At 41.4% G+C, this 20,206-nt stretch overlaps 1 protein-coding gene across 1 annotated transcript in view; it reads right to left on the bottom strand.

Annotated features, from left to right (window-relative positions):
• LOC144763503 (uncharacterized) overlaps window positions 1-20,206 on the bottom strand; it is a 556,338-nt gene that overhangs the window by 1,175 nt on the left and 534,957 nt on the right. Inside the window, exons 17-18 of the mRNA XM_078649154.1 lie at window positions 3,962-4,051; window positions 1,198-1,287 (exon numbers count right to left, since the gene is read on the bottom strand). Of these exons, the coding sequence (XP_078505280.1) occupies window positions 1,198-1,287; window positions 3,962-4,051 (180 nt within the window). The remainder of the gene's footprint in view (window positions 1-1,197; window positions 1,288-3,961; window positions 4,052-20,206) is intronic.

The following is a 20,206-nucleotide window of genomic DNA, read 5'->3' as shown; positions in this document are numbered from 1 at the left end:
GTAAATACCGATTCGGTATTCCACATTGATTCCTATGGGCTTCAAGGCCCATAGGAATCAATGGGGGATACCGATTCGGTATTTACAGAATCGGTAAATACCGAATCTTACAGATTCGGTATTTACCGATTCAGAATTACCTACATTTCCCCCCCTCTATTTTACCACTTCTTAAATACCGATTTGGTATGATTCGGTATTTTAGAAGTGGTAAATTAGATTTACCTACATCGGGCCCTAAACCCTGTACTGGAGTAGCTAGTCAAGCCTGAAACAAGGATTCTTCGGAGTTACAAGGAAATGGCGGGTGTGAAGGGCCTGAAAGGTTTGGGATGGGCGGAGATACCCGATCTCACGATTCAGCAGCTTACTTTTCTAATCTCAGAAAGTGCTAAAGACTCAGTGCCATGCCACAGAAATTTGCACTAGTGAAAACTGATTCCACACAATTTTTCTCTTTGTAAAGATCATATGTTCTCACAACTTTTTTAATGGAAATTATCGCAGTGTGTTTGAGACAAAGCCATTTTGTTCCATAGTTTATTACAGTAGTATCACAGATAGTGTAAAAATAGTTTTTTTTTTCCAAAAAGGCAATTATGGATTAAGATTAGTTGAACTTTCTCTGGTGCTTTTTAAATGATGTATAAACAATACATATGTAAAATAAGGTTTCACCATCCATCTGTAATATGGACACAAACCTCAACATAACCTGCAAAGTCAATAAATCTGTCTATCATGTGGGATTATGGGGAAGAAGTGGGCACTGGAAGGCGAGAACTGATGTAAAGATGAGCTAAATACACTGGCCTTGGAAGGATGGAGGAGATGTCATTGGGGGTAACAGGATTGTCATGGAGCCATTTTAGTTTAGAGATTAGACACATCAGTTCTGTAGGGGGAGGGGCAGGCAGTATAAGATGCGGATGGGTATCGGACACCCATTTTGAAGGACAACAACAAACCATGCATGTGGGGGTCAAATAAATACTCAACCATATGGCTCACACCCGTCCATTGATATTCCCTTTTGCTTAAATGGCTCACACCCCTTCATTGATATTCCCTGTTTCTTAAATGGCTCACACCGCTCCATTGATATTCCCTGTTGCTTAAATGGCTCCCAACCCTACATTGATATGCCCTGTTGCTTAAATGGCTCACACCTCTCCATTGATATTCCCTGTTGCTTACCCGTTCTCTCTCAGAAACGTAACAGATCTGGTTTAGAAGTATAGGGCTGCTCCTCTGAAACATTCCTGATGTGCCATGCCACAGTGAGTGCTGTAAAGACACAAAAAAGAGAATGAGGGAAACACTCAGTCAAAGTATTGTGCCCCTGTCAATAAGCATATTGCCCACCCCAAACATCACTTTCTCTTTTTTCTAGTCTCCTCGGTTTGCTCTGCATAAGCTGCAGATGAATTGTAAGCTCCCGTAAACTCTCTGTTGCCATGTTGTTTCCAGAACCCACTTTAGACTGTATGTAGTGAAGTAAACCTGTACAATGCCAGTTGATTTTCTAGCACATAAGCATTCCTATGACTGCTTAATTGGGTAGGCAAAAGGAACAAATGATGGACGGAATGCTGAACAATGCAAACATACACCCCCAGTCACAAAGATCTATGTTAAATCGATCGTTATTTTGCTCAGCACGCCAACCCAGCATGGACCTAGCCTTGTGGGTAGGACAGTAGTTGGAAATTAAAGGGATGGAAGATACCATTGCGGGACAAGCTGTCACCAACCAATTACATGCTCACACTGAAACGTATACCACCCTAGGCACTAATGAACCACAGTAGAATGGTATTCTTCCTTACAGGCAATGAAAGCTCCACACAGAAACAATTGCATGTTTTCCTTCGGTGTTTAGTGTTTACAACTCTTTCCATTGATTTTTCACCTTCAGAATGATCATTCTGATGCAAGAGCGATATTATCTTACATAATTCATATACAATCACACTAACAAGGAAAATGAAGACTCATTTAGTAATAGGGGGCTCGTTAATGCAACACCCTCTGCAACAAAATATGACGGCAAAAGCTGACAATATTTAAAGTGAATAAGGAATTCATTTTTCCATTACCACTCCGCTCCAGTTGTTTGAAATCTCCCACCCTGCGAGGTATCATGAAGAGTACTGCATCATCCATCATACTGACCTAAAAAACACAGCCTTACCTACCACTCCTAAGATAATGACATGTAGATTTACTTGCAGGTCACAGGAAGCAACTCAACAATGTGACAGAAGACCTCAAAGCAATACAGATGTGGATGACTCTGACCAGCCTGACACTCCCTGGCTCCAAAACAGAAATCCTGGTGCTGAGACACCACATCTCCCTTACAAAATACTGGCACTCTGATTCCCAACCTTCTTTGGAGACATTGTTTCATAAAAACCAACGTCAGAGTCATAGTCTTTATATAGCCACAAACCCCAGTCTCAACTGACAGAAGCAGTGGTCAATACCACTTTCTACTAAATATAGCTCCTCAAAAAAATCTTGCTCCTCATCCCAAAAAATACCACCTCTGGAGGTAGAAACATCAGTAAATGTGACTAAGGCTATTTCCTGTACATCACTCCCCCTGACAAACCAAAGTACACTTTTTCCACATACAAAAGCATAGACCAATCCCGCCTCAATAAAATAGTCTCACTTTGCCTAACCTTCAACTGCCTTTAAGGTTCAACACCCTTATACCTACAGATTAAAATCATGCACTAACAGCTTACCATCTAAGATTCAAAGCAATCAACCGTTTAGTGGTTACTGGAGCCAATTGTAGAAAACACTTCAGAGTCACTGGCTTTCCATTATACAATATCCTCCGCCCACACACTAATAATACTACTAGTAACCTGACCTTCAGGAATCAAAACTAACCTTGATCAAATTATTGCTTGCACAACCACTTATGAATACAATTAAAAACAATTGGAATGTCATGCAATAACAGTCATCCCTATACAACATGTGTCTTGCGGAAGCCTAGAAACAGTTGACATGAAGTGAGTGCTTAACTAAACAAATAAACATAAAAGTTTGTCAAGAATCATGGTGTCAGAATTAAGTGGTTATCTAGGGCTAGCTGGATGGAGACAACATCGGTCTGAGTTGGATAAAATAAGAATGTAGGGTCAGATTTATTAAGGCTTTGTGTTGGTGCAAAGTCACAAAAAGAGATGAGCACTGGTGCAAAGTCTTGATAACGTTTTCAATTTTCAGTGCAAACGTTTATTTGTGAGGAAGGTTGACTAAGAATAACGCAAAGTAGCTGTTTGTGTTACTTTGCATTACTTTGCATTAAGGGGTGTTCTATGGGTGGTACAGGGGTGTTCCCATGTAATTACCCAAGGAATTTAACACAGAGCCCCATCTACTAACGGAGGTAGACAGGGGTTTACACTAAAAAAATCCGCCTCCATGAGAAAGGCACAAAGTAGGAGAAATAATGTTTTCTCCAAACTGTTCGCTCATTGCATGTGTATGAAGAACATGTACAAAGTGGCAAAGTTTAAAAGTAAGTCAAAGCAAAGTGTTTTTTGTACTGGAGGGTTATCATTTCGGTACAAAACCTTCCCAGTACAAACGTTTCTGCATGTTGCTAGGCAACCTTAAGGAGAACAAGTACTTGGGAAAATAGTAGCAGTGCACTATCTTCGAGATGTGACATTGTCCAACTCTCTCCCTTCCACACAACACACCACAGTAACTTTGCTTGTCGCACTGCCCTGCATGAAAAGTAGATTTTCCCCTTAGAGGTTAATGGCATTTTCAGAATGAGAAAGTAATAGTTTAGAGATTTCATCATTTGGGGGGAGGATATACAAGATTGCAGAAGATTCAAAGACAATTCATTGATAGAGAATTGTAACAGCATGCACTGGGTGGGGGAAAAGGAAACACTCACACATGGGCATGTCCACTGATCACTTACCCTCTGCCTTCCTGAAGTGTGATTTATAAGGCGACACACCAATGCGATGCTGCTCTCTTGTTTTCCATCTGAGGTGCGTAAGTCTGGCAACTGTGAAGATTCCGAAAAGAGAATCAGGCAAGATAACTCCCAACAGCCACAACAGAGCCCTTTATTTCTACCTGCCTGTTGTTCTTCTATTGTCATGTAATTGACTTTCGAAATAACGACCCACAGATATATCAGGACCAAAACACATGTTTGCAAATAGCAGAGAGGAATGAATAATTACGTAGAAAAACTAATTCAATTTTGTAAAGCTGATTTATGTGCATAGGGATGATGCTTTAATGCATGGCAAGAAAGTTAGAATGGCCATCTATCGAATAAAGCCTGAAATTGTTTAGGGAGTGGTTGAGCAAAATATGTCTTTGCTATTTGTAGGGAAAACTCAGACATTGTTTTCTTCTGGGCAGAGAACCATAAAGAAGATGCAGGACTTAAGATGAAAATACACAAAAGAGGTGATTCCTGGCCATTTGCAATCATGGCATAAAGATGAAGCAGCCAGAGTGGGCTAGGTGGGACGGAGATGACATCAATGTGGCAAGTGTAGGTGGCTTAAGTTGGCCATGGATTAGGAATCTGATCTGGGTGCCTAAAACTGGCTTCTTTGATCACTCTATAGTTACCCTTACGGAAAAAAGATGGGTTGAGGGATAATGGGGTTTTAGAATATCCAGTGGTGAATTTTTTAAAAAAAATATTGATCTAGGCCATTCCATTACAGCTAGCATGGAAACATTTAAAAACAAGCTAATTCCCTATCCACTGATTACCTCTCACTTATTCTTTGACTTTCACTATCAGAAGGTACAAGGCTTGTGGGGCCAGATGTACGACCATTCTGTTTTGCGAATCGCAAATTGCGACGTTTTGCGACTCACAAAATGGAATGTACAACAGTGTCTGTGACACTATTTGTGATTTTCAATTGGGTCGCAAGGTACCTGCCTCATTGATATTCAAGAGGCAGGTCGCAGTTTGTGAATCATTGGTAATTGGCCTTCAAACACAGGGATGGTGGTCTGTTGGGGACAGCAGACCCCAATGTCTGTGTTTGATTTTTTAATAAAGCAACTTTTTTTCTCAAAATTCAGCCCTTTTGGGAGTGGCTTAACACCTACTTGAAGTAGACTGTAAACTGCAACTGTTTTCCGACCACAAATGTGGTCGCAAAACAATGGTACATACGATTATGACTCGCTATTAGGAAGGGACGCCCTTGGCATGCCCCTTCCTAATAGCAACTTGCAAACACTAGTTTGCGAGTCACTGACTCGCAAAATAGTGTTTGTACATACCACCACCTTTTTTTGCGGTCACAAACGGGTCAATTCCACGTTTGCGACCACTATAAACGGTCATACATCTGGCCCCTGGTCTATTCCACTTCAAGTGTGGCAGGGCTGGGTTTCCTGCTGTGAAGATACCAAAAAAAGCATTAGGCAAGATTCAGTTCAAGGGCAATCTCCTCTATCCACACATGTAGTCTCTCTCGCTCCACAATGAAATACATTTTGCTTTTTACTGGTGTGCAGCCTACAGGTGATCGTCTAAGTGGGAAGGCGGCTTATGTTTAAGTCTGACCACTTTGTGAGATGATCGATGATTACTTCTAGCAAATCTGGCACAGTGCTTAAAAAATAGTTTGGGTAACGTGTAGCCCAATTAGTTTATTTAATGGGAACAGGTTAAAAATGCAAATTACATTGTTGGTATGCCGAAAGAAACATTTCAGGGGAAGGTAACATGAGTAATGAGTAACCACTTATCCAGACATAAAGGGAAAGACAAAGAATGGTGTTCCTGGTCAGCAATAATGATGCAGCAAGGCAAAAAGCCTCAGTTACACTGCAGCTGAAGAACTGGTGCAGATAAGAAATTTGGTCTGGGGGTACATGGCCCAGTAGAAGAAAATGTCCAGCTACCCAACCCCTCAGTATCACTTCAATCAATAAGGTGCTCCCTTCCTTGCCCAGTGTTCTATCATGCACTGATTTTGGGCAGCCTTCTCCTACTTTACCACCACAACTTCTACTAAGCTCTGATTTCTCCACCCAGATGTCACCATACTATTGGGTTCCCACTTAATCGCATCCTTCTCCTGCCCCTGCACACCAGCACAATCAACCTCAGACTTACTTATCCCACACACGGCACTAGCCTCTTCATCCATTCATATGCCTGTACTTTCATCTAACCACATATCCATGGATTCAGTTACTCTACAACCATCCAAGCACTAACTCTTCAATTTAGTCACCTTTTATGTTTAATGATCAGCAGTCAAACTTTAATCTGCAGTTATTTTTAAACATAGAGGGACAGATCCCTCTTCTGTCCCTGTTTAAAAACCACTGACTTCCTTGATGTGCATACCTCTTGGTGCCCTTTCATACTTGGAGTATTTAAGGCGTATGTACTCTGAGTATGTAACAGTGGCACCGAAGGGAAGGTACTGCAGTGAATTTGGTATGTGGCAGCGCTATTTCTTAGAGCAAAATGCATCCTCACATCCATTTTTGGTTGCGAGGGTGCATTTAGCACTAAGAAAATAGCAGCAAATGCACACTCCGCTCCATCGTTGAATTCCACAGAATTTTATTGTAATCCCACAGAATTACGCAGACTCAAATTCGACTGTTCTGCCTGCCCCATATAGAACTGCCTGACTGCAAGATTTGGCTTTGCAACTTCTCCAGCATGAAGACTGACATGCCCAGCAGAGTGTGTTATACTTAGCTAACTTGGAAGGTATAGGCAATGACTAGGAAAATATTGAAATTACAAAGAAAAAAATCGGATTTTTTAAGCTGATGTGCATGTCTTTTTCCCTTTACCTTTATCATTTCCTTTGGTACATAAACAAGGATCTAGAGTAAAGAAGTAATGATCCATGTGTTAGAAGACACCTGACTATTTTTGGAGGAGAAAACCAGTGATTACTTCTATCAAATCTGGCAGAGTCTAAAAAATATTTTGAGTAAAATGCAGCCTAATTAATTTGTTTACTGTGTATAGATGTAGACTAGAAAATAGACTGATGGTATGTGAGAAGCCCATTGAGCCAGAAATAAAGGTAAAGACAAGGAAAGGGTTCGTGGGTAGCGAGAATCATGCTGTGAAGAAGAAAAGCCTAGCTCTTTGGAAGACGTAGGTAACATCAACGTATTGAAGGCAAGTGAGAGAGTGGGGAGCTGAGGGTGTACTATGCAGCTTTTTCCTCTACTGATATGTGCATTAATTCACTTAAAATGTTCTTTCTCTCATAATGCATGGACATTAAGGCATCCACGTGGTGCAATGCAGTTGTAAAGTTTTCATTTCAGCCCACAGAAGCATTTGCATGCTCCACTAATTTCAAAGCTCTTCAGTCACCCATGGCGCTCTGCCTAAGTCAAAAGGTGATCATAAATGCTCCAGTATCATCAATATTGTTTTGAGGTAATAGCAAGTGATAGCAGACAAACGCCTTTTTGTGGAAAAGTGGGGGAAAAGTGCTGCAGAAGAAAGCATCAATTTTTCCCTTGCAAATGGCATCCACAAACAGTTTGTGGTACTGAAATCTCCCATCTTCCAAGCTTTTAGGGACAGACATACTTTTGTCAGAAAACCCATATGTTTTACACAGTTTTTGGCATTTTACTGGGACATAGCCTATCTTTGCTACTTTTTGTTCACCAACCTCCTTCCAGTTAGTGGTAAAAATAGGTATGAAAGCAATAATGGATCCTGCAAAACTATACATTTCTGAAGTAGACAAATTTCTGAATTCAGCTACGGGTCATTTGTTTAGATCCTTCAAGGTTTTTTTCTATAGAAACTAAGGGGTCCATTAGGATGTCGGGTGTATTTCCTCCGCCAGGCCGGCGGTAGCCACCGCCAGCGTGGCGGAGAAAATCCGCCCGACATCCACAGCCCAATTCCCCCCCCCGCCATATTAGTATGGCGGGGGGGACCGCGCCGGTGAGAAACACCGCCCGCATGTTTTCCGCCCCGGTCACCTTGCGGCCGGGGCGGAAAACAAGTAACATGGTGGCGGTGTCTGTTAGACACCACCCGCCATATTACAATGGGCTATCACCAATGTTTCTCTGTGGCGGCATTGCCGCCAAGGAAAGGCATGCGGAGACTCCCTGCAGGGGCCCGTTGCGGGCCCCCTGGAAGTCCGTGGCTTGGGGGGTGCACATGGGGGGTACCTATGGCACCCCCCGCATTTCAAGGTGCAACATGGCAGGCACCGCGCGGTGCCTGTCATGTTGCGCTTTGAAATGCAAATGGTGCATTTCTAACATTGCGGCGGGCGGAGATTTCAGATCCGCCCGCCGCAATAGTAAATATACAGAATGCGCCCGCCTGTGTGGCGGGCACATCCTAATCCTCAATTTCGGGACCCCGCCCTTTAGGCGGGCGGTCCCGTTTACCACTAGGGTGGCGGGCGGGCAAAGCCCGCCCGCCATCCTTATGTGCCCCTAAGTTGAAAATAAGAAAAATTGAAAATGAGATTAAAAAACCAGCCATTTGAGCCAACGTTTTCACCTGTAACTTCTTCTATGTACTTCAGATTTTTAAAGCCATATACTGTGACATCCACTGGACCCTTCTGGTTGTGGGGATATATAGGACGTTTAGGTTCACCAAGAACCCAAGGAATCCATAGCCAATAACTGAGCTGGGTCTTGTCGTGGTTTTTCATTGTGTACTGGGTATATAGCAATTCATTTGGTCAAATATAAAGAGTGAAGAATAGGTATCAAGGACACCTATTTATTTCAAAATGGGAACAAAATATAGAGTTTAGAAGCAGTAGCTATTTGCACATCTCCGAAATTGTGGGAACCCATACTAGCATGTGAATTATAGGACATTTTTCAAAGTGACTTCTTTTTTACACATTGTCTTACATTTGAAAGGCAGAAGTGCATAGAAAGTCAATACAGAATATCAGTTGCTCTACAAATCTGTGTTCCTCTAAGTCTCCCGATAAAAATGGTACCTGACATGTGTGGGTAGGCTTAGTGCCCGCGACAGGAAACGGGCCAAAACGCAACGTGGACACACCACATTTTTACAGTAAAAACGGACCCTTTTTTAAATTGCCTAGCTGTGGATTTTGAACCGTTTTAAGAACTAGACACCCAGTGGAATCCAGGAAGGAGGGACTTTTGCAGCTCTCACCAGGTCCGGTTACCCAGTATCCCTTACAAACCGCACACTTTGAAAAAAAAACACAATTTCTTCATATTTCTGTGATGGAGAGTTCTGGAATCTGCATGGGTCCACAAAATTCCATGCACCCTGAATTTCACAAAGTCTTACGATAAAAATGGTACCTCACTCATGTGGGTAGGCCTACTGCCCGCCACAGGAAACAGGCCAAAATGCAACGTGGATACACATCACATTTTTAGACTGAAAAATGACCCTTTTTTCTCAAAGCGCCTAGCTGTGAATTTTGAACCCTACGCCTGCCCGCACCTAGGGAAACCTAGCACACCTATACATTTTTTAAAACTAGACTCCCAGGGAAATCCAGGAGGGTTGACTTGTGTGGCTCTCACCAGGTTCGGTTACCCAGAATCACTTGCAAACCTCAAAATTTGTCGCAAAAAATAAATTTTCCTCACATTTCTGTGACGAAAAGTTCTGGAATCTGCATGGATCCTCAAAATTCCACCCACTTCACATTCCCCAAGGTCTTCTGATAGAAATCATATCTCACTTGTGTTGGTAGGCCTAGTGCCTACGACAGGAAACATGCCAAAACGCATCGTAGACACACCCCATTTTCACAGTGAAAATTGACCCTTTTTTTTCAAAGTGCCTAGCTGTGGATTTTGAACCTAGGGAAACGTGGCAAATCTATACATTTTTTAAAACTAGACACCCAAGGGAATCCAGGAGAGGATGACTTGTGTGACTCTCACCAGGTTCTGTAACTCAGAATCCCTTACAAACCTCAAACTTTGTCACAAAAAAAACATTTTCCTCACATTTCTGTAATGGAAAGTTCTGGAATCTGCGTGAGCCCAGAAAATTTCACCTACCCCGCATTCCTAAAAGACTCCTAATACAAATGGTACCTTACTTGTGTGGGTAGGCCTAGTGCCCGCGACTGGAAATGGCCTAAAACACAACTTGGACATACCACATTATTACAGTGAAAACGGACCCATTTTTTGCAAAGAGCCCAGCTGTGGATTTTGAACCCTAGCTCTGCCGGTACTTAGGGAAACCTAGCAAGCCTATACAGTTTTGAAAACTGGACACACAGGGGAACGAAGGAGGGGGTGACTTGTGTGGCTGTCACCATGTTCTGTTACCCAGAATCCCTTGCAGACCTGAAAAACTACCGGCCCATCTCTTTCCTCCCCTTCGCGGCCAAAGTCACCAAGAGAGACTCGTGAACACCCAACTGACCGCCTTCGTCGATGATAACTCCATCCTAGATGCCCCCCGGTCTGGATTCTGCAGCAACCACAGCACCGAGACCACCCTCCTAGCTTCCACTGATGACATTCGGCCCAATCTTTCCTCTCCGGCCGAACCTAGAGGATCAGACTCCCTCCCTTCCTCTCTGAACCCACCGATATCACCTGCGGGGTACCCCAGGGATCATCTCTCACCCCTACGCTCTTCAACATCTACATGGCCCCCTCGCCACCATCGTCAGACAGCATGGGCTCAGCATCGTATCCTACGCCGACGACACACAGTTTATCCTGTCCCTCACGAAAAATCCCAAAGACGCCAGACTCTTCGTCCAGGAAGGAATAAAGAACGTGGCAAACTGAATGAAGGACAGCTGTCTAAAGCTCAACTTAGAGAAGACAGGGGTCCTCATCCTTGGACCCTGCTCCACCGCCTTGGACAACACCTGGTTACTAACACTCGGCAAACTTCATTGGCGGAGCAGAGTTAACCTCCAGCCCTTAGTCATTATATGAGCAGCGTCACCTGCAGTGGAATCTTATGGTACTCAGGCAAAGAAAGTGTGCTTTCATGTCTCTTCTTAGCTTCTTTAAACCAAAGTGGTCACACTTTGCACTCATTGCATCACTGTGTACAGACACAACCTACCCCACTCCCTGTTCTTCCCAGTGAGATACAGGATTATGCTCTGCAATGGTTGTTATTGCCATAAGACAGGCCTTAGGCTACCAAAGAGTATATCAGCTTCCAGGGTGAAGTAGGTGCATGAACTATAATGCTGCTACTGCTGATAATTTTATAGAAGTGCAGTTTTACATTTATTCTTTTAGTACTGTTTTTTAATCACTTCAAATACTGAAGGAAGGCTTGGTGTTTGAAAGGTGATTTTGGAGGTGTGAGGAACTGTATATAGTCAGCATGCCGTTTTCACACTCCTGCATCAGGGCACTGTAAATGACACAAGAATGTACACACAGACCACCATATGAACACTTTCACATGTTGCAACCAGGTGTGTTATTGTATATATTATGCTATATTTACTTTCCCTCTCAAGGAGTGTTTAGCCTTATTGCCCACCTCTCTATACTTTATTCAGAGCTGGCCTGTCTATTGTTTGCAGAGCCAAATAAGATAAACAGTTTCAAAGTTTTAGCAAAAGGTGACCTTTATCCTCCTAGGCATTGATTGCCTGTGAATTTGATCTATATCACAATGTTAAGCGACAAAATATCAATCTGCAACATTGAGTGCAGGATACCACTATAGACCATATACTGTGAAATTACTATTCTTGTTTTTATATCTCTTCATTCAAGTTTCACAGAGGAAATCAAACAGCAAAACATATCCCCCAACTGTCGAAGACTTTGAGCGGAACATACATCAATTATTACATAGGTCTTCCCGAGGCCTGGGCCGGAACATGATGCCAACGCAGTCTTTTTCCTCTGATTGTTCGCATCAACATGAAAACCAACCAGTTCAACTTGTGGCTCAAGCCCATTCAACCCTCTGTCACCTAAGACTCTACCACTTTTCCTCACTGTCTCTACTTCCTCCGTTCTCTCCAGGGACCGCTCATCTTCTCGAATTTGCATGGGCACCCTCTTGTCTGGTACTCCAGTTTTTCTGCTCCCATACACTAATTCATGCCTTCCTCCCACTCCTGTATGATAGGTGTAGGAAAGGGTCCCTTTTTGCATGGTTGCACCCCACTTTTTGCCTGATGTTTGATGCTTCTTGATTAAGTGTGCCCTGGATTCCTACTAATCAGGTACCCAGTGCCTATGTGCTTTCCCCAAAACTGGACCTTTGCTCCCACATTGGAACTCCTCTGGCCTACATATAAGTCCCAAGTAAAAGGTGCCAGGGGCACCATGGGCCTTGGAACCTGAGATAGTCTCACAGGGCTGAAGCATATATTTTGCCACCTCCAGAAACTCCTCCCCTGATCCATACACACTGCCACTGCCGTCTTTGTGCCAGGGGGAGAGCCTAAAACTACAGGTCGACATGACACAAATTCATGTGTGCCATGCCCACCAAAACACTGCCTGTGGCATAGGTCAATCACTCCTCTAGTAGGCCTTACAGCCCTTAGGCAGGGTGCACTATACCACAAGTGAGGGCACACTTGCATGAGCCCTCGGAACCCCTACAGTACCTGTGCCATTTACAGGTGTTGCAAGTGCAGTGAAGCCATTTTAGACCATGGACTGGGAGTTTGGCACACCTAACTCCACAGCTCCATGTTGGCTTTAATGAAGACTGAGAAGTTTAGTATCAAACTTCTCGGCCCATTAAACCACACGGATCTATGGACTCCTGAGGCTTGAGCCGGGAGAGGAACACAGCGTCTTTGCTGTTTTGTATTCTGCTCGTATTTTAATAGTATGTTAACCGTCTTTTAAGTTGTTTTAATTACTTATACATTTTGGTTTTCTCACTGCTGCTATACTGTGTTGCATGAGAGGTTGTTGCTTGGGGGGTAAAGTCTGCAGTACGCTCCGTGATTGTTTGGAGCGGGACCACCATTTTGGGGTTAGTGTAGGTCAGCGGGCTAGTTTTCAAACCCCTGACATTACATATGGACACGGTAAGGCGACTGCGCAGTGGATGTACGCAGGGGGTGCACCGCTGGCGCGCTGAAGGCAAGCCCGACGGCACCCGTCCGCACCGCCGTCAGACGCCAGACCCTCTGCTCAATCTACAGTTGCCCCATGCAGGTATTCACACGCTGTGCTTTTGTCTTTTAACACTAAATGCTCAACTTCTGCCTGGATTCCTCCGGCTGGTTCCTTTAAGTGCAAGCAATGCCCTTTTCAACTCCAAATAGTAGGTTAGGCTCACTAACACCGTATTTAGTTGAGTTTAAGTTTCTAAGCCTTAATTGCTGGTCGCTGGCTAAGCACCATGCTGAGGTCTTCGACTTACTAATAGATGAGTCTCCAGAGGTATTACGCTTAATCTTGGTTGGCTCTCCCTCAAGGCGTTATCATGAATCAAGTTAACAGATCAGGTAATGGGAGGTGGCATTGCAGAAATTCACAAGGAGTCTTATCACTGCAGTTTTATAAAGGAGGACATCCCTGACTGCAAAAGCGCCCTTTTCAAAATAACGTTAAACCACAATCTCACTGTTACTAGTCTTCTTATTTATCGACCTCCAGGGCCATCTAAAGTGTTTAGGGAAGAACTGCTGAATAAAGTTATCTTCTTCGCCAGCAAAGCGGCGAATTTTACTATTTTAGGTGACCTCAATTTACATCTTGAAAACAATGGCAAATCGGAGATCGCCAGTTTCCTGGCAGATTTAGAGGCCTGTCAGTTGGCTCAATGTGTCTCTACTAGCACACATGTAACAGGCCACCTGTTTGACCCTATATTTTCGAACTTAAGATCCTTAAAGGTTCTGTCGCCAATCCCTGTGGTCTGGACAAATCATTTTTCTCATCCCTTTTTCCCTGCGGTGGCAAGGAAAGCCTACATTGAACTGCTCCTTACCAGTTTTAAAACGTCCTTGGCACAAGTTAGACATAAATAATTTCTTGAATTTACTGTTAAGCCACAAGCCTCAGCTTCCAACTGATATTGATGATGCAAATACACTAATACACTTTTTCAGGATTGGCTGACGCAAGTTTTGGACAGTTGTATCCCTGCCAAACTGAGTGTTAAAAAAAGAGAGAAGTCTAATCCCTGGTTTAATGAATCACTGATTAAAGCTAAAAAACACTGCAAACAACTTGAGTGCACATGGAGGCGCACTTATGATACTAAAGTAAAACATAAATACAGAGCATCTATGAAGCGGTGCACAGTCACAATATCGATTCCAAATTATTGACCAACATTAATATCGAGTTAAAAATATCGAAGGTGAAGAATATCGAGGTCAAGAATATCGTTGGACAGAATATCGACCCTAAGGTAAGTAATATCGATTTTTTTTATATCGATGTAATTAATATCGAAGTTAGTAATATCGATATCAATTATATCGATGTTATTAATTTCGATGTTACTAATATCGATATTTGTTTGTTGTTATGTATTTTATTATGTATGTTATATGTTTTTTGTTAAGTTTTTTATTTGCTTTGAATTATATGTGTACTATTTTTTGTATATTAAAAATGTTATATTTAATTTAATTTTATGTTTTAGTACTGGAGCGGCTTGTGAGTTTATAGGGGAATAGGGTGGGAAGTAATTTAATTATAGTAAATCAATTATTAATTTTTAGTAATTGTAAATTAATTTTAATTCATTTTTCTGTTTAAGTTCTGTAGCGGGTTGTGGGTTTATAGGGGAATTGGGTGGAAAGTATTTTAATTGTAATTAAGTAATTATTTATTTTTAATTGATATTGATAATTATTTTATTTATAATTAAATATTAATTGGTAATTAATTATTTTAATTGCTAATTAATTTTTTAATTGGTAATGAAGGTTTGTAATTGGTAATTACATTCTAATTGGTAATTAAATTTTTTAATTGGCAATTATTTTTTTATTGGTAATTGATATTTTTTATTGTTAATTACTTTTTATTAATTTGAAATTAATTTTATTAATTGGTAAATCATTTTTCATTACAGAAAAATGTTTGTTTACCATTGTTTAATTTTGAATCAATTTTTAATTATTAATATGTGCTTTGTTTTGAAAAATATTTTAGTGTTCAATATTTATTATTTGTTAATTTATATTTCTTAAATATTATTTATTGGTATTTATTGTTAATTCATTGTTAATTAATTATTTAATTTTAACTATGTTTTTAGTAATTATTAATGGGTATTTGCAAATGATGTAGAGTTATTTAAACATTTAATTTTTTAACATTTTATTTACAACAATTATTTATAAGTATGTTATATTTAACTTCTACGCTATCCAATGCTTTCCCTACTGTTGGGCTCTTTATACCCCCAGATTATTTTTTACCACATAGCCTCGGTCTGTGGAAAAAAGCCTTTAGCTCAATGCAAAGGTATGCCCGCAAGAGGTATAGGTAGAAAGGGAGAATAATCATCTTGATTAAGTTGCATCAAATGATTAGATCAATGGGAAAATAATGCCACTTAATCAGTATCTTCTGCGTTCTACTGTATAGTACGCCATCATTAGATTCCCTTACATCATCCATTTTTACAGAGACTTCTATCCCCGGGTAGGTGCCCATTTGACCCATCACCTACCATCCCAAGAAGTGACAATGCTGGTGAGGACCAGGGTCTTATTGAGCTTTCGTTTGCACCCAGAGACAGCCCCACACTGATTATCCAATGTTTTTCCTACTGTTGCACTGTTTGGAGTTGGAATAGTAATTTTTACCCCTACGCTATCCAATGTTTTACCTACTGTTGCACTCTCTGGAGTTGGAATAGTAATTTTTACCCCTACGCTATCCAACGTTTTCCCTACTGTTGCACTGTTTGGAGAGGGAATAGTAATTTTTACCCCTACGCTATCCAACGCTTTCCCAACTGTTGCACTCTCTGGAGTTGGAATAGTAATTATTACCCCTATGCTTTCCAATTTTTTCCCTACTGTTGCACTCTCTGGAGTTGGAATAGTAATTTTTACCTCTACGCTTATACAACAGTTTCTCTACTATTGTGCTCTCTGGAGCGGGAATGGTAATTTTAAATTTTATGCTAGCCAACATTTTTATTAATGTATTTTTTGTACTTATGGATTTTGAATAGTATTTTTATTTATTTAGTTATTATTTTTTTGTATACATTTAGATAATGTAGTATATCATTAATTTTAGAAATATTAAAGGTATATATTTTTTTAATTTTTTAAACATAATTCTTTACTTTTTATTTATGTTTATGTTTTATGTTTTTAAATGTATTTGTAATTTATAATAATTTTTATTAATTTATAAACTATTAAAATAATGATTACAACTTATTGTTAAGTGCATATATATTATATATTTTCTGTATATGTTTAATTAATGTATTATTATTATATATGTATTATTTATTAATTTTAAACATTATTAGATATTTTTAACTATGTTTATTTTATTTATTAGTGTTATTTACTTTATTTTACATTTATATTTTTACAGAAAAAAAACAATATTTTTAACATCGATATTTTTAACATCTATATTTTTTCTCTCGATATTTTTGTACTTCCCATGTTGTAGATAGGCTGTCGATATTCTTGCCTTCGATATTTCTGCATCGATATTCCTGTAGGTCGATATTTTCAACGTCGATATTTTGTCAGTGATTCTATGAAGCTCTATCATAAACTGGCCCGGAGAGCCAGAGCAGAGTTTATAGCCAGTAACATCTCGGCGGGCAATAACCACTCTAAAACAATCTTCACCCTGCTCAAGGTTATGAAGAGTTCTGGATTGAAGATTGAATCACCTGTCATCTCAAATCACCAGTGTGACGACCTGGCCAGTTACTTTTTGAATAAGGTGGAAAATATATATAAGAGTTTCCCACCGGTCAATGGCATCACTGACCTTGTGGAAAGGCATGGGGATATTGGATCCACTGTGGTCAGAGCACTTTTGTCTCTCACGGAATTAGAGTTCCTCTGTCTGAAAATTAAATCAGGCCACCCTGCCGACCCTTTGAAACCCATTCACTTTCGTCAGTTTCACACCCTTATCACACCAGTGAGTAGGGACTTGGTTAATCTATCTTTAACCACAGCGTCCATACCTTCTGCGTGGAAGCGCACTAAAGATATACCTCTCGTGAAGAAACCGTCACTAGATCCATCTGAGCCGGGTAATTACTGCGGGCGCCCGGGCATGCACAGTTTTCACCAAGAACGTGATGAAGAAGAAGAGGGCAGCCTGGGGCGCAGCAGCTAAGGTAGTCGTTTTTATTTACTTTTAACTCTTTTTTTTAAAGTTTTTACCAATTGTTAATAGGGCGGTGGGTGGCAGGGGCTGGCCAACTCCGCTCTGCCGCGAAGTGTGTGGAGATTTCCCTACTCTGCGTTCTCCGCAGAACGTGGAGTAGGCACATTTCCGCACACTCTGTGGGTGGAGCGCAGTTCTCCGCCCTCGGTTAACTGTAACATATGTATGTTAGCCTTAGGCTTTTTATACCCCCAGATGATTTTTGGCCACATAGCCTCGGTCTGTGGAAAAAAGCCTTTAGCTCAATGCAAAGGTATGTCCGCAAGAGGTATAGGTAGAAAGGGAGAATAATCATCTTGATTAAGTTGCATCGAACGATTAGACCAATGGGAAAATAATGCCACTTAATCAATATCTTCTGCGTTCCTCTGTATAGTACGCCATAATTAGATTCCCTTACATCATCCATTTTTACAGAGACTTCTATCCCCGGGTAGGTGCCCATTTGACCCATCCCAAGAAGTGACAATGCTGGTGAGGACCAGGGTCTTATTGAGCTTTAGCTTGCACCCAGAGACAGGCCCACACTGATTAGCCAATAACTGCCAGAGAATCCTCTGTGGCAGAGGTCTTGATGATAATGTCGTCTGTATACACAAGCACTTTGAGCTCAAGTGATAGATACGCAGCAAAGCAATATTCCTCCAGGTCTTGAGGGCTTGAATTTAAGGTTCAATATAGTGGGCAAAGAGCAAGGTGAAAGTGGACATCCCTTTACGGGTGCCGCGATTTATCTGAATTAAGTCGGTAGAAGACCCTGAACATAAAACCCTTGCCTCAAGATTCTGGTAAAGCTTTTGAACCAAAGCAATAAAGCACAGCCCAAGCCCTTGCACAGCCACAATGCCCTAAGAAAAGGCCTTGAGCCCCAGTCAAAAGCCTTTTCAGGGTCTAACATCATTGCTCCGACCGGATATCCCTGAGCACAGCCTGCCTCAAGAGTAGTGATAACAATATTGACATGATCGGTGTTATCCCGCCCTGGAATAAAACCATGTTGATGCTCCTAAAAAAAATCTGAAATAACTGTAGCAAGCCCTTTTGCTAAAATCTAAGTATAAATCTTGGAATCAGAATTAATCATAGAAATAGGCTGATATGTAGCACTGAGAAAAGGATATTTCCCTTTCTTAGGAAAGAGGATGATGTTGGTCTCAGTCCATGACCCAGGAACCTCCCCCAGTAATTCAAAAGAGTTGAATAGATCACGGAGAACCGGCAATACAAGATGTGACAAACTAACATAGAATTCCAATGGAAGTTGTTCGGTTCCACAGGTCATGCCTCGTGCCAGCTAGCCAACAGCGTCTTACACTTCGAATGCCAATTTATGACCTTATAGCTTATGCTATTGTGTAGTAGACAGTTTCCGATGATGGTGGACCCGAAGAAACTGAAAGATCTGGTCCGTGGAAGGGACCAATACCTTGTCATAAAACTTCTGATAAAAGCTGTGGAACTCCTCTTGCATAAGGGGCAGGATTGGTCACAATAGCCCCAGGGAGAGTTCTTAATCCCAGAAATAGCAGATGCATTAGCTCTATCAGGGACCCATAAAGATAACACTCAGCCCATTTCTTCGATAAAGAATTGTGATCTGATATAACCCTAGGATTTAAGGAAGCTCTCTACAAATATGGACACCCTGAACCCACAACTTGTACAAGTCAAGAAGGTTCAGGAAAGCCTTCAAACTGTTGTGGGAGCAGTCAAGACCCACATCTCATGACAGGAAGTTCAGATGACCATACTCTCATCAAGAGTCAAAGATTTGGAGAATTGGTCTTACCGGAATTACATCAGGGTATTGGGGATCCCAGACTTGTCAAAGGAACAATCCTAGATGCTATATAGTTTGGGTGTTTAGTCAGTCAAGTCAAAAACATTTGTACCGCGCACATGTCACATCCAAAGAGTCTCATGGCCCTTGCAGACGGCTCTGACAAGAAAAAAAGAGGGAGGCCTAGTTGGAAAAAAGCCAGGTCTTCAGCTTCTTACGAAAACAGCTGTGTTCTGAGATGGCACGGAGATTGATGGGCATTTTATTCCACAGAGCAGGGGCGAGGTAAGAGAAGGAACAACCACCATTTCTGGAAGTTTGTATTCTGAGAGGAGTGAGCAGAGACTCAGCACTAGATCTGAGTTCTCTTCGGGGGATGTACCATGTTAGTTTTCGAGACCAGTATTTTGGTCCCTTTCCGTACATGTGTTTATGGACTAGGCATAGCGTTTTAAAATGTATTCGTTTTTTTACTGGGAGCCAATGAAGGCTCTTCAGACATGGGGCCGATGGGGACCTTCGTGGTAGGTTAAGAACCATCCGGGCTGCAGTATTCTGAAGGATCTGTAATCTATTCAAGTGGTGTTCATTTATGGCTAGTAAGAGCGCATTACCATAGTCCATTCTGTTTATGATTAGACCATGGACTAGGGGTTTTCGAGCCTCAGCGGGAATCCACTTAAAAACTTTTCTAAGGCTGCGCATAAGTCCGAAACCAGTGCCAACGAGATTATTTATATGGTTCATCATGGACAATGTATTATCAATGTGAAAGCCCAGATTCCACACTGATTCCTTAGGTGGGACAGCTGCCCAGATTCGTTGGCCACTAATCCTGAGCCCAATGTTCTGCAACTTGACCAAAAAGCATGATTTCAGATTTACTACCATTGAGCTGCAGGTGGTTAGTGCTCATCCATTTTTCAACCTCAATCATGCAATTTCTAAAACCTTGTCTCATTTGGATCGGGGCCCAAAGTAATCGGGATCTGGGTGTCATCGGCGTATGAGAGAACTTCAAAGCCGAAGGCTCTAATCACTCTAGCAAGAGGTGTCATATAGACATTAAAAAGCGTA

Source organism: Lissotriton helveticus, chromosome 6, assembly GCF_964261635.1.
Source record: "Lissotriton helveticus chromosome 6, aLisHel1.1, whole genome shotgun sequence".
Taxonomy (NCBI): domain Eukaryota; kingdom Metazoa; phylum Chordata; class Amphibia; order Caudata; family Salamandridae; genus Lissotriton; species Lissotriton helveticus.
This window is presented reverse-complemented; position numbering and strand designations above follow the sequence as displayed.